Consider the following 14,662-nt stretch of genomic DNA (forward strand, 5'->3'; position numbering starts at 1 on the left):
CCTATTTCATGAAGTCGCCCGCCCCTCCCCCACCAGTCCTTCATGATCAGCCCATGGGAGTTTGAACAGATTGGGCATGATTGAAAAATATGGTGTCTCAATATTTTTTGTTAAAAGTGACGCTTCAGGGCATATCAAGTGGCACTGAAACCCATGTAAATGGGCATTACATTGGCAGGTGAATTGTCTACATGGTATATAGTCCCACCTGTCCATGGCTTGCACAATGTTGTAGATATGCTCATTAACTATGGATATTACTTTGTAGCTTCCTTTTTGCATATCTAAATCATGGAAAATTTAAATATTTAATTGTGTAGGCCTACATACATAAACCACGAGACATCACAGTTGAAACGAGAATTTGTACCAACACTGCAACACTTTATTAACCTGACTAATTGTGTAACATACTAGTCAGTGGAACACCAGGTGTGTATTCATTAGTCGCACACCGTAGCAAAACTTTTGGACCATAGCGAAAGGTTTTGCAATGAAAACTCCTATTGGACAAATTCCAGTAGGTCCCTCCCCATTTGGTTCCTAATGAATACCCCCCTGGGAACTTTGATTATTGTTTCTTGTCGACTCATGACCAGGACCTTAAATTATTTAATCAAGGACATGTATTTTTAATATGAATAACAACTAGGTGAAGAAGGCTAGTGTGCAGTGTGTTATTTAAGAGATTGAATTACAACAAACATTCCAAATCCGATTCAAATAAACACTTCTGGAGCTAACAAGTCTCAACTCCAAGAAATCATGACCAAATTCCCATCTGCATTTTACTGTAGAACACAGTTGATTTATGTGTGGTTTCGATTCAAAATTCTTGCATTAATGGTACATTAGGAGTGTCTAAGAGGCAGGCGTTGGGGAGATCATAAAACATGGTTTAAATGCAATCATGTCAAGATGTCTTCTAGGTATGGTCGGAGGGAGGGGGCATATTGTGAAAACTTGTGACGTGAGGAAATGACCACAAACATGTCGAACGTCAGAGAAAAAGAGAGCACATCATTGCCAGTAACCTTCAATGTAGTAATTTTAGTAATGTCCAATTGTTAAACTTCTCCTTCCCTGCCTACATGATTGTAAACTGTCGGGAAAACTGTCACTGTACGCTGAGAGCTTTACTATAAATAATATAACCTATGACTGTGTTGTGTCGAACTTTTGGTAACTAGCTAGTATCGTTCACTGTTTTTCCTCCATTGAAATGTATGTTGTCGTAGCTCATTTGATATTGACCACCACATCTTCATCAGGAAGTAAGCAAGCAATTTCTCAATCAACTTTGCACGCATTCATTATGAATAAAAACATTTTCCGATATACATCACATGTAGCCTACATGACCCAAGAGAAACAAATCTTACATGAAACTTGCCTCTTATGAATGAGTTCACCTCAGAGTAATACCTTGACTTCCGCGTTTCAGAAGTAGGTTAGGTATTGTCACTGTCTCTAGCGTTTAAACTGTACACCACTGAAATAAATTATGCACTGGCTGCATGTGTTTTCAACACTAAATAAACCAACCGAAGTAGCTAGCTAGCTATTGCCCACATACTTTAAATACTACACTTCAGAGAATCAACGCATGTTTTGAAAGCAAAGACATTTGAAGTTTGATAACTAAGCCCACAAAATGTGTGGTAAATTGTTAGCCAATCAGGGAAGGGCTTGTGTGAGTACGTAATGACGCACTAGTAACTAGGTCATTTCTGAGGACGAAGAGGAAGTGTGATGTGGCTTTGAGAAATTTAGCTACAAAAATGGTAAGAGTGAGAGTTGTTTAACTTTTCAATATCAATTCGTGACAATAGTATATAGTATCCAATTACCTCTATATGACATGAGTAGCTGGCAAATGTTTCTGCAGACAGTATGTGTAGCTAGCTTGGTTGTTAGCAAACAGTACTGTAACGTTAGCTAGCTTTGCCAACAAGGGCAATAAATCAAGACAAAAACATCTCGATCTGTGTTGTCTCAGTATCTCCTATCATACTGACCTAACTGTTTCATTTAGATATCGATTGCATATCCACACGGTAGATGCCAATCAGTGTAACAGTTCGCAAACTCGACGAAATTGTGCCACGTCTGGTACTTTAAAGACAACCAGGTTTGGGAACTCAAAGAGGTCAAATGATGACGTCAGTGATCTTCGGGTTGGAAAGTGGGAACTCTAGAAAGAGGCCCAAGTTTTCGACTTGTAATTCCGAGTTGGATGACCGTTCAAAAGATTTTTCCCATTCGGAACTCGTTTTTTTTCCGATTTCCCAGTTATTTTCTAACGAGGCATTAGCCTTTCCGTTCCGGGCCACCAATGTAGCATGCATTTGTGTTTTATGCCGCATTCATGTGCTAGTCAGAACTTGAACATTTCCGACTTTATAACTGGTTATATTTATACACGAGCAGCGTTCAACGAAACAGCAAGTCGAAAACGTCCGAGTTTCCCAGTTCCGACTAGCATGTGAAGGCGGCATTATACGCCGTTTACATCGTCACCTATTTCATTACGCCTTACATCATCTTCACTGACTCTTTGCCTGTGTTTAGAATTACGCCTTACATGATCTTCACTGAGTCATTGCCTGGTGGCGTTGCCTTTGTAACGCAATATGGAAGAGAGCCTAGCCTGTCTCATCAGATAGCGAAATATGTGGTAGGTATAATTTGTGGCACGTTCCAGCAGGAATCTGTTTCAAAAACTTCGTAAAATACAAGGTTGCCAACAAACAACGCATACAAAGTAACATGATCAATCCAACTAGCTGCCGAATAGGCATCAAGATATTCTTAGTTTGTCGATAGGCTACCAGAGTGAGTACAGGCATTTTTCGGGACTAAACATTGTGAGTAAAAAACGTAATTAAATAGCCCACTCCCTACCCCGGTATTTTATTCTGCCGCTATACAACATTGTGTGCGTTGTTTGTTGGCAACCTTGTTATTTACAAAGTTTTTGGAACGGATTCTTGTTGGAATGTTCCACAAATTATACCCACCGCAAAATATGACTTTTTCGTTCAAGACAGGATACATATTGTTTCAGGTGATAATATAAAATGTTTTGTAAAGTTACTTTTTTTCTCAACTTGTTTATAAATGAAATTAAAGAAACCTGGTGGTTTGGTCCCTGGATGCTGATTGGCAGAACATATGACAAAATACGTTTTACTCTTCTAATTACATTTTATTTTTTATTTCACCTTTATTTAACCAGGTAGGCAAGTTGAGAACAAGTTCTCATTTACAATTGCGACCTGGCCAAGATAAAGCAAAGCAGTTCGACAACATTCAAAAACACAGAGTTACACATGGAGTAAAACAACATACAATCAATGATGCAGTAGAAAAAAATAAGACTATATACAATGTGAGCAAATGATGTGAGATATGGGAGGTAAAGGCAAAAAAGGCCATGGTGGCAAAGTAAATAAAGTATAGCAAGTAAAACACTGGAATGGTAGATTTGTAGTTAAAATATAAATAATATGGTGCAAGGTGCAAAATAAATTAAATACAGTAGGGGAAGAGGTAATAGTTTGGGCTAAATTATAGATGGGCTATGTACAGGTGCAGTGATCTGGGAGCTGCTCTGATAGCTGGTGCTTAAAGCTAGTGAGGGAGATAAGTGTTTCCAGTTTCAGAGATTTTTGTAGTTCGTTCCAGTCATTGGCAGCAGAGAACTGGAAGGAGAGACGACCAAAGGAGGAGTTGGCTTTAGGGGTGACCAGAGAGATACACCTGCTGGAGCGCGTGCTACAGGTGGGTGCTGCTATGGTGACCAGTGAGCGGAGATAAGGGGGGACTTTACCTAGCAGGGTCTTGTAGATGACCTGGAGCCAATGTGTTTGGCGACAATTATGAAGCGAAGGCCAGCCAACGAGAGCGTACAGGTCGCAGTGGTGGGTAGTATATGGGGCTTTGGTGACAAAACGGATGGCACTGTGATAGACTGCATCCAGCTTGTTGAGTAGGGTATTGGAGGCTATTTTGTAAATGACATTGCCTAAGTCGAGGATTGGTAGGATGGTCAGTTTTACGAGGGTATGTTTGGCAGCATGAGTGAAGGATGCTTTGTTGCGAAATAGGAAGCCAGTTCTAGATTTAACTTTTGATTGGAGATGATTGATGTGAGTCTGGAAGGAGAGTTTACAGTCTAACCAGACACCTAGGTATTTGTAGTTGTCCACAAATTCTAAGTCAGAACCGTCCAGAGAAGTGATGCTGGACAGGCGGGCAGGTGCAGGCAGCGATCGGTTGAAGAGCATTCATTTAGTTTTACTTGTGTTCAGGAGCAGTTGGAGACCACGGAAGGAGAGTTGAATGGCATTTAAGCTCGTCTGGAGGGTTGTTAACACAGTGTCCAAAGAAGGGCCAGAAGTATACAGAATGATGTCGTCTGCGTAGAGGTGGATCAGAGATTCACCAGCAGCAAGAGCAACATCAATGATGTATACAGAGAAAAGAGTTGGCCCAAGAATTGAACCCTGTGGAACCCCCATAGAGACTGCCAGAGGTCCGGACAGCAGGCCCTCCTGGTACAACTAGTTTATAATCACAATAAGGCTCCTCTGGGATTTGTGGTATATTGCCAATATAAAATGGCTGTATCTACGCCATATACCACAGCCCTAAGCTGTGGTATATTGGCCACATACCACACCCCCTTGGGCCTTAACGTTTAAATATAGCAAGTCAAGCTAGCTGGCTAAAAGGTAGGCTAGGTTGAAGATTCCATTGTAGCTAGCAACCCCCACCACCACCACCACCTAATAATTAGCATCAAAAACGTCATTACCATCACATTAAACTTAAACGGGAGGCAACAGTCATATAATATAATTGTCTTAACAGCCAATGCGTATTATTTAACATTACTATTAAAATGGTACTTATTTATAGGAATGGTTAATTGTTTACAAGTTGCTAGCTATCCCATAAAGCCATCACTGAAAACCACATATTTTCATCTTCTGTGGTTTGGTAACTTCCTGTTCTTCAACAGTCTGGCTGGACTGAAGATGGTGCGAAGTTTGGAAAGTTTCCAAGTATGCAGCCTCAGTCTCGCAATGGAGCCTTCCATTTTCACTCTGTTGTGGATGTCCCCGTTGAAATGCATGACATCCGGCGCAACATAACTGAGTGCTTATGGGTAATGGGAACGAGGCTTGACATGCTGACTACACCGGCCATGCTTGCCATCATGCGCATGTGTATTTTGTCTATCCCCGCCAGACATAATCATGACGCACAGGTTAAAATACCAAATTCAACTGTGAATCAATTATATTAATTTCTGGTCAGGTCGAAACACACATTCAACATTAATTTACATTTAGCTAGCTAGCTGTTGCTAGCCTGTTTGTCCAGGGAGATTAACATTTGGTTATTTTACTTGATATGCATATGGAGCCCCTTTTAGTTGGTTATTTGTAGAATTTTGACCTGGAGTCATACAAATTGTGAGTTTCTCTACTCCAATGCTTAATCCACATATGTTTTATATTAGGCTATTATTTTTGTTTCATTCACTTCCCTTTGACCTGCACTGTTGGAGCTCGGCGCATAAAAATCTCATTGTACCCTACAATAACATCTGCAACCCAGTGCATGTGACTCATAAATTCTGCAAATCTAAAAAAGAAGAGCTTTTTAGTTCTCTTTTAATCTCGTCTTATTTGTCTTTCAAGCATCCACATGGGTTTATCTTCCTGAAATCCAGTAAGGAGGGGACTTATGGAGCGTCTCAAACAGAACCAAGTTGTATTCTAGCGATGGCTATGCAAATGCTCGTTCACACGAGCGAGCGGTGTGGTTAAAATTATTGAATAACATGAATGTGTTAAAAATAAATATGCAGCACACGCCACATGTACGATGAGGTTTGCACGTTATGTTGTCTACAGGAGGATGCCCAACTGCTGAACGTTTTTGAGAAGGTCCTCATTAAAGGCAGCCACTAGCTAATGTTAAAGGCTTGGGCTAGGTTTAGAGCCTTTATACCAGATCAAACTTTATTTCAATATCTCCTTCAAAAAGTGTATGCCCATTTGTTAGGATGCTAAGAATTTGTTTTATATGTTCATTTTTTAAATTTAAATACCTGTTTTCTTTGAAAATGTTTGTCTGATGCATTTCTTTCATTTGTCACTCTCTCCTCTTGCAGTCTGCCATTTTCAACTTCCAGAGTCTTCTGACTGTGATTCTTCTGCTCATCTGTACATGTGCCTACATCAGAGCTCTAGCCCCCAGCCTGCTAGACAAGAACAAGTCAGGGTAGGTACCATTTGAGTCCAGTTTATACATTTAAGGGCAACTCGGGGTGTTAGCCCATGTTACAGACCTCGATGAACAAGGTCTATGAGTATCTCACAAGCAAACCATGCAACTTAATTCCCGACCAGTGATTGTACTGTTTGCGACAAGTTTTCCACGTCAGAAGGTCCTTTAATTGGTAAAAAGTTCTGATTTTAAAAAGGCATTATTTACAGTGCCCAATAAATAATGAAATCCAATTGTTAGATGCTACCAGGGCCTAAAATGTACTTTTTGGACCACCAGCCACTGTGGCAGGTAGATTTTAAACAATCTAGAAGCCACTCAGATTTTTTCCCCAGACAAAATATATTTTTGTCATGCATACATCAAAGAACAAACTAAAAGCAGATGACCATGCTTTGTAATGTTTCTAAAACAAGACATTTCTTAGTAAAGACACGAGCCTACCAGACGAGCTAAATTACTTGTATGCTTCCTTCGAGGCAAGCAACACTGAAGCATACATGAGAGCATCAGCCGTTTCGGATGACTTTGTAATCACTCTCTCCGTTGCCGATGTAAGACCTTTAAACAGGTCAACATTCACACGCATTGCCAGAGTGTGTACTCTGAGCATGCTCTGACTAGGGCGTCTCTTTGCTGTCAGTGGAAGCAGAAGACTCAAACTAGCATTGAAAACAACCAAGCTTGTGAGCAAAACAATGTAAATAGCAAAGAAACACAAGGACAAAGTCTAACTTTGTAGACTTGCACATAAATTGGACCAATTTTTATGCCTGTGCGCAGCGCCTCCAACAATCTATCAGCACTTCGCGGCATTTTTCTGTTAGCGTCTAACAACTGGATTTAATACTTTTTTGTGCACTGCTCAGTGATGCCAATTTAATAACAACAGCCTACCGACTATCGATATACATTCTAATGTGGGACGCATCTCCAATGTTATTCCCTAAGACGGAATGTTACTGTTGTAATAACTGCACTGAGCTACCAGATATAATGCAGTTATAAGGACAAAGCAGTGTACCATAAATTTCAGCTAGAAGAACAAGACTTCTTCTATTAACCTGCCTCTAGATAGCCTTGTTTGTTAGCTATTGACAGTGACACATTAATACTTGTTAAACTATTTTGTTTTATTTCTCAACAAATAAACAACTTGTCAGAGAATGTTAGACCAGCCTATTCTCATCTCCATTGGGTCATTATTTTTCTTGGGAGAACACAGTCCATGATTCACTTTAATGAGGCTGAGGTAACCTAGTTTCACGCGGCTAGAGCTAGGAGGGACGCAGTATTTTGCTCAAGAATGATTTGTTGGCTTGAGTGTTTTTGGTTGTGATGTGCCACAGCAAATGTTTCATCATGGGTCCAATGCGTGTTGCGATTGATTGAATCTCTGAGGCTACCATCACGGCTACATCGACCAATATCCTTATCTCTATAAAAAGGATGTTGGTGATAACCTAAAAGAACACTTGTTTCCTGTACTACACTCTTTCAGTGGCAAAATAAAACAATCACTGGAAAACATTCTGTTTGCCCCAAAAACATTTCCTTCAGATACATGAGCTAATTTATTTCACAGTGCAAGAGTTTAGAATGGAAAAGCCTGCTCTGGTCATTGAGGGATTGAGTTGGAGAGGTGCTATTGGCCAACTAGCACACACACACACAGGAGCATAATCTGTCTGACCACACACACACGTAAATATTCAATCTGTGGATGAAAATGCAGTCGTAGAAATGCCAGTTGCGGAATTCAAATCAAATTTTATTAGTCACATGCGCCGAATACAACAGGTGTAGACCTTACAGTGAAATGCTTATTTACGAGCCCCTAACCGACAGTGCAGTTTAAAAAAATATGGATAAGTAATTTAAAGAGGATCAGTAAAAAATAACAATATATACAGGGGGGTGCCGGTACAGAGTCATTGTGCGGGGGCACCGGTTAGTTGAGGTAGTATGTTCATGTAGGTAGAGTTAATTAAGTGACTATGCATAGATGACAACCGAGAGTGGGGGGGAGCAAATGTGAATAGTCTGGGTAGCCATTTGACTAGATGTTCAGCAGTCTTATGGCTTGGGGGGGTAGAAGCTGTTTAGAAGCCTTGGTGCTTCGGTACCGCTTGCCGTGTGGTAGCAGAGAGAACAGCCTCTGACTAGGGTGGCTGGAGTCTTTGACAATTTTCATGGCCTTCCTCTGACACCGCCTGGTATAGAGGTCCTGGATGGCAGGAAGCCTGGCCCCAGTGATGTACTGGGACGTTCGCACTACCCTCTGTAGTGCCTTGCGGTTGGAGGCCGAGTAGTTGCCATACCAGGCAGTGATGCAACCAGTCAGGATGCTCTCGATGGTGCAGCTGTAGAACCTTTTGAGGATCTGAGGACCCATGCCAAATCTTTTCTCCTGAAGGGGAATCGGTTTTACAGGGCCTTCAGAAAGTATTCACACTCCTTGACTTTTTCCACATTTTGTTGTACAGCCTGAATTTAAAATGAATTAAATTGAGATGTTTTGTCACTGGCCTACACACAATACCCCATAACGTCAAAGTGGAATTATGTTTTTTAATTAACGGAAAAGCTGAAATGTCTTTGAGTCATTAAGTATTCAACCTCTTTGTTATGACAAGCCTAAAATAAGTTAGAGTAAAAATGTGATTTGCTTAACAAGTCACATAATTTGCATGGATTCACTCTGTGTGCAATAATAGTGTTTAACATGATTTTTGAATGACTACCTCATCTCTGTACCCCACACAGACACTTATCTGTAAAGTCCCTCAATCAAGCAGTGAATTTCAAACACCGATTCAACCACAAAGACCAGGGAGCTTTTCCAATGCCTTGCAAAGGGCACCTATTGGTAGATTGTAAAAAAAAAACATTCAATGTCCCTTTGAGCATGGTGAAGTTAGTAATTACACTTTGCATGGTGTATCAATACACCCAGTCACTACAAAGATACAGGCGTCCTTCCTAACTCCATTGCCGGATTTCACCATGAGGCCAATATTGACTTTAAAACAGAGTTTAATGACTGTGATAGGAGAAAACCGAGGATGGCTCAACTGCATTGTTGTTACTTAACGATCAACAACATTGTAGTCACAATACTAACCAATTTGATAAAGTGAAAAGAAGGAAACCTGTGCAGAACAAATATTCCAAAACATGCATCCTGTTCACAACAAGGCACTAAAGTAATAATGCAAAAAATGTGGGGAACATTTATTTGTCCTGAATAAAAAATGTTATGTTTGGGGCAAATCCAGTATAACACATTACTGAGTACCACTCTCCATATTTTCAAGCATAGTGGTGGCTTCATCATGTTATGGGTATGCTTGTATTTGTTAAAGACTGGGGAGTTTTTCAGGAGAAAAAATGTATTCACCCTTCAGCAGGACAATAACCTAAAACACAAGGCCAAATCTACACTGGAGTTGTTTACCAAGAAGACAGTGAATGTTCCTTAGTGTTGACTTAAATCTACTTAAATGTCTTCGGCAAGAAAATGGTTGTCTAGCAATGATCAGCAACCAATTTGACAGAGCTTGAATAATTTTGAAAAGAATGTGAAATGTTGCACAATCCAGGTGTGTAAAGCTGTTAGAGACGTACCCAGAAAGACTCACAGCTGTAATCACTGCCAACGGTGCCTCTACAAAGTTTTGACTCAGAGGTGTGAATACTTATGTAAATTATAGATCTGTATTTCACATTCAATAAATGTGGACACATTTCTACAAACATGTTTTCACTTTGTCATTAAAGGGTATTGTGTGTAGATGATTTTGATTTCAGGCTGTAACACAACAAAATGTGGAAAACTTTCTGAAGGCACTGTAGGTGTCTAGTCCTGCTGTGAGTATAATTAATATCATGGCGCTTCTTCAGAAAGGAGGCGCCATTGCCTCCTCTTCTACCGCCACGATAAGAGCCCGTACATGGGCACGGATGTGAACTGGCTGGCCTGTCTGTGTCTCCTCTGTGGAGATAACACAGGAGAGACACTGGACAGGAGCATTATCACACACAGTGGAGCTGTGAAAGAGGCCTGCCTGGTTGCCACCTCATGGCTCAGTAGCTCATCCTCAACCCCAGGCTATAGGCCCCCTACAGCAGCAGGGATGTGATAGGACTTGGCCGCTATCTTCAGACTCAAGTATTTCTGTCCTTCCTTTTGATGTGGCTTAGGGGGAAGGCACGAGGAGGGATTGTGTAGGGTTTGGCCACCATGTTTAATTATGAAGTTATACATTTTTTATTGAGCTGTTGAATTAAATATATGTTGTTCCCTTTCAGAATTTTGGGAATATTCTGGAAGTGTGCCAGAATAGGTAAGCTATGTACAGCCTTTTTTTCTTAATTGTTAAGATGATTGCTAATATGTTGATTTGCTATATAAGAGTAATTGTGACCAAACACAGTCTTATAACTCTTCCTTTTTCTCTCTTGCCCTCTTTTTTTTTTAGGTGAACGTAAGAGTCCCTGGGTGGCTTTTTGCTGTGTCTTGATGGCTTTCAGTATCCTGTTTGTACAGTAGCACACCAGACAAGGAGGGGAGAAGAAGAACGAGAAAGGAGAAGAAGCATCAAATGGACTGTATGATCCACAACGCACAGCAGAACCTGGATAGAGAGAAAGGGGAAACCCATCTCTACCATAGTAATGGATAGAGCGAGGGGTCTGTGTATGAGGCTGGGGTAAAGTCAGTGGTTGTCCCCTCGCCCATAAGGAGTGTGTGAAATTCACCAGGTACTCTAGTCAGTGTGTGTAATGTTTACTCCAGTCATGGGGGGGGCAATGTCTCCTCCACTGTTCAGTCAAATGCTTTAATGACTCAGTTTCACCCTCTCTTTGTTCATGGGATCAAAACATAGTTTCCTCTCTTGTGCTAGAGGTTGGTCATAGAATTTCAAACATATCGTGAAAGACAGTGGTTTGTATTTTGCCTTGATTGGGCACTAAACTAACTTTACTGTGTTTTTGTAATTGAGACGTGTCGTTTTTTTGAGGACATGTATGCTTTCTCCATGAAAATGATATTGCGATCGGGGAACACCTGTTTCATGGGGAATTTTATATTTGTTAATTGAACTGCAACGTGGAGAGTTTATAATGCATTTACAACACAAGCTCATAGTCTTATCATATCTTCTTTATATTATTGAGAGGTTATTGTTGGAAGTCAATGTGATCAAAATAACATGACACCCAGCAGACATAAGGCTGATTATCTTAACTACATGTCAGTTTCACAGAGCGGTGTATTGGGTCTATTTATTAAATAACCTTTTTTGAAACTGTTTGAGGCGCCCAGTTTGTTACATACGTCAAGTACTTTAAGATCCATGCATCTATGCTTATTTCATATTTGTACCTGTTTCCTCCAGCATCTTCACAAGGTCCTTTGTTGTTGTTCTGGGATCGATTTGCACTTTTCGCTCCAAAGTACGTTCATCTCTAGGAGACAGAACGTGTCTCCTTCCTGAGCGGATTTGTCTGTTAACAATTGTTGGACAAATTGTGTCATGCACAAAGTAGATGTCCTAACCGACTTGCCAGAACTATAGTTTGTTAACAAGACATTTGTGGAGTGGTTGAAAAACAAGTTTTAATGACTCCTACCTAAGTGTATGTAAATTTCCATTGTAATGTTTACAGTAGGGTCATATGAGGATAATGTGCTTACCCTATCTGAGCTCCTCTGGATTCTCTCCTGACTGAGGGAGACAGTGAGGGGATTTTGATGCCCTTGTGTTTTCGGCTATGACCTCACATTCATCACTCTTCTATTGCTAAGGTTGTAGCACTCCGGTGAGGATGACAAACGATACAAGACGCCACTTCTCATTTCTGCACCCTTAATGCAGTAGTGCTCTGTTCCTGTTTAGTCTTCTACTTTTAAAATGCAGAGGAAACTTTTTCTCAATTCGTTTTGAACCTTTGGAGTTTGCTGAAGCTTGTCTCTAAGACCAACTACTTGTGAAAAGTTTAAACACTACATTTCACTAGGTATCTCTGCTGAAGCCTGTCCAGAACACACTCAAGTTTTCCCACGCTATTTCACCATTGTCAGTTGTTACAAAAGTGTCAACTGTGGTAACTTAACCGGCAGAAGTGTCGACATACAAGAACCATGGTAGCCTAACTGGCAGCGTCCATCAATAGAATGCCCCGGTCCCCATATTAGTGCGTATCTGTTTTGGCATATTCTGATTAAGATGACCCATCAAGCAGAGCCTGCCGGTAATGCAGTGATAATCAGGCCGTGACGCAGATACAGGAGCCACTGAGGAGTAGTGGCCTCAGTCATCACTGCTGCTATCTTAAAGAGGCCCGATATGGGACCTGAGAGACAGTGTTGGGCTAGAGGACCAAGCTGTCTTGGTTGAAGATGAAAGGGTAAACTCGGGTCTGTTTTTCTCTGTGTGATGGTAGTAGCAATGCCATTATGGAAGGAGAGGGATGGTACTGATTATGAAAACAAAATGGAGTCCTCTGCTTATTCAGTCTAGTATGGCAGGACTGAGATGAGACTGATGTGAATTATCGACATTGAGCTTGGCTAATACTTAAACAGTTTGGCAAATGTCAACTCTTGTGAAAGTGGAGATGTGCTTTCTTTTAATTGCTCTGTTCATTTTAATCTGCCTAAATCCTCCTACTCAATTAATAACCATTGACAAAAAAGACTACCTGGCGAAAAACTCTAGAGTAGGTTGTCCAAAACAACAGTTCACCCATTCATGTCGATAATAAAATAGTCTTTCCTGATTCTTGGTAATATATTTGAGTTGGCTGCTCTGAATTTACCCACGGTGATGCCAAAGGGTAAGGACCAGAAAAAATAAGACTGTGGCCATTTCCTGTTAAACCTGTCAGTTGGATTTCCAAATCATTGGTTTTACATCATTACCCCCTCCCCCCCACACACACACACCACAGGAGGTTGGTGGCACCTTAATTGGGGAGGACGGGCTCATTGTAATGACTGGAGCGGAATAAATGGAATGATATCAAACACATGGTTTCCAGGTGTTTGATTCCATTTGCTGCTTTATGGCTATTATTATAAGTCATTATCCCCTCGGCAACCTCCTGTGACACACACACTTCGTGTGAAAACCACACATCACAACAGACTTGTCCTGACATGGCACCAAGAGTGGGTCTCAATTCACTCTGGGAAACGCCAACACAAAACATTCCACGCTCTGCTATTCCCCAGGTCTCAATCCCCACTGTGACAATACACAGAGTTAGCTTGACAGGAGCAACTAACCCTTTAACGAAATGGTCAATCATTTCTTGATATTTGTGTCTTTGGCACTCAGGGATCATGAAAGAGATATATATATTTTTGTTTTTTATTTAGTTATTGTGCAATTAGACAGGCTGACCCGAAACAGGCTAATTGTTATACAGCCAGTCCCAAACTAAATGGAGTATTAGTCAAGCTAAACTAATGGGATGAATAGCTTAGCTGTGTATAATGCATTCACCTCTACTGTGGCACACAGACAAATGATGACAGAGTCATCTCAGGAAACAAAGCCCTGTCTTTCATTGCTGGGCAAAGGCTGCTTCTCCGGATTCCCTGGATAGTGTTTTAAAGGATAAGCACTCTGTATTCATTGCTGTGTTAAATAGTTACTGTGTAGCCAATAGCATTATCATTATCACAATGTATATCCCCAATTGGTTTTGACTGGTCTTGGTTTACCATGTTCGCTTCATGGTTGGCAGTTGTTGGTCCAGCACCTAACTTACTGTACTACAGTTTTTAAGAATACGGTTTCAAATAAAGTTTTTATTTTGATTGTAATTTGGTATGTTTTGGGATAAACCCATATAACCTCTACATTTATGAGGTATAAAACAGAAGCCCAGATGTAAGTGACTCCATGAAGTGGCACGAAATTAAGATTTCTGATCCAAAACACCTAATTTAATTCGCTGGTCAATTTAATGCGCAATTAATTCATATGAATAGATATGGTTCATGTCAGGCCTGTTCTAATACATGTATTCCCTCTCCTTAGAAAGTTGAAATTGATGGATGGTTGGTGGGAAAGCATAAGACAACAGTGAGCTTGGCTCATTTGGTTTAGTTTCTGTCCTCTAGATTTCCTGTCTACATTAATGACTGGAAAAAGCCTGTCATATTGAGCATTGAGGACATGTCTATTGAGAAACAGCACAGCAGACGTATTACTGGTTCTGAGGTGGAATGGGTTCATCATGTATTCCTCTTACTGCTTTCAGAGCATGTTGCGATGGTCAAATCTTCAACTGAGGCCCTGCATGGTAGGACCAGACAGACCATGTGCTCCTTTGATCGTTAGCA

At 40.7% G+C, this 14,662-nt stretch overlaps 2 protein-coding genes across 7 annotated transcripts in view; one reads left to right on the forward strand and one right to left on the reverse strand.

Annotated features, from left to right (window-relative positions):
* Positions 1-12,333, reverse strand: part of LOC106585761 (DNA repair protein XRCC4) — an 89,565-nt gene extending 77,232 nt beyond the window's left edge. The window contains exons 1-2 of one of the 6 annotated variants that reach the window (XM_045706641.1): positions 12,005-12,333; positions 11,693-11,814 (exon numbers count right to left, since the gene is read on the reverse strand). In XM_045706641.1, coding sequence (XP_045562597.1) covers positions 11,693-11,708 — 16 coding nt within the window. In that variant the 5' untranslated portion in view covers positions 11,709-11,814; positions 12,005-12,333. Of the gene's footprint in view, positions 1-1,382; positions 1,648-1,850; positions 2,404-6,124; positions 6,146-11,692; positions 11,815-12,004 lie in introns of those variants that run through there. The other 5 variants (XM_045706644.1, XM_045706643.1, XM_045706642.1 and 2 more) reach the window with 5 other exon arrangements.
* Positions 1,586-11,615, forward strand: LOC106585762 (protein kish-A). The gene is made up of 4 exons (XM_014172347.2): positions 1,586-1,784; positions 6,188-6,297; positions 10,615-10,649; positions 10,785-11,615. Exons 1-4 carry the CDS (start codon positions 1,782-1,784, stop codon positions 10,853-10,855), a joined length of 219 nt encoding a protein of 72 aa, XP_014027822.1. The 5' UTR covers positions 1,586-1,781; the 3' UTR covers positions 10,856-11,615.
* Positions 12,334-14,662: the final 2,329 nt, after the last annotated feature.

The sequence above is a fragment of the Salmo salar genome, chromosome ssa24, assembly GCF_905237065.1.
Source record: "Salmo salar chromosome ssa24, Ssal_v3.1, whole genome shotgun sequence".
Lineage (NCBI taxonomy): Eukaryota > Metazoa > Chordata > Actinopteri > Salmoniformes > Salmonidae > Salmo > Salmo salar.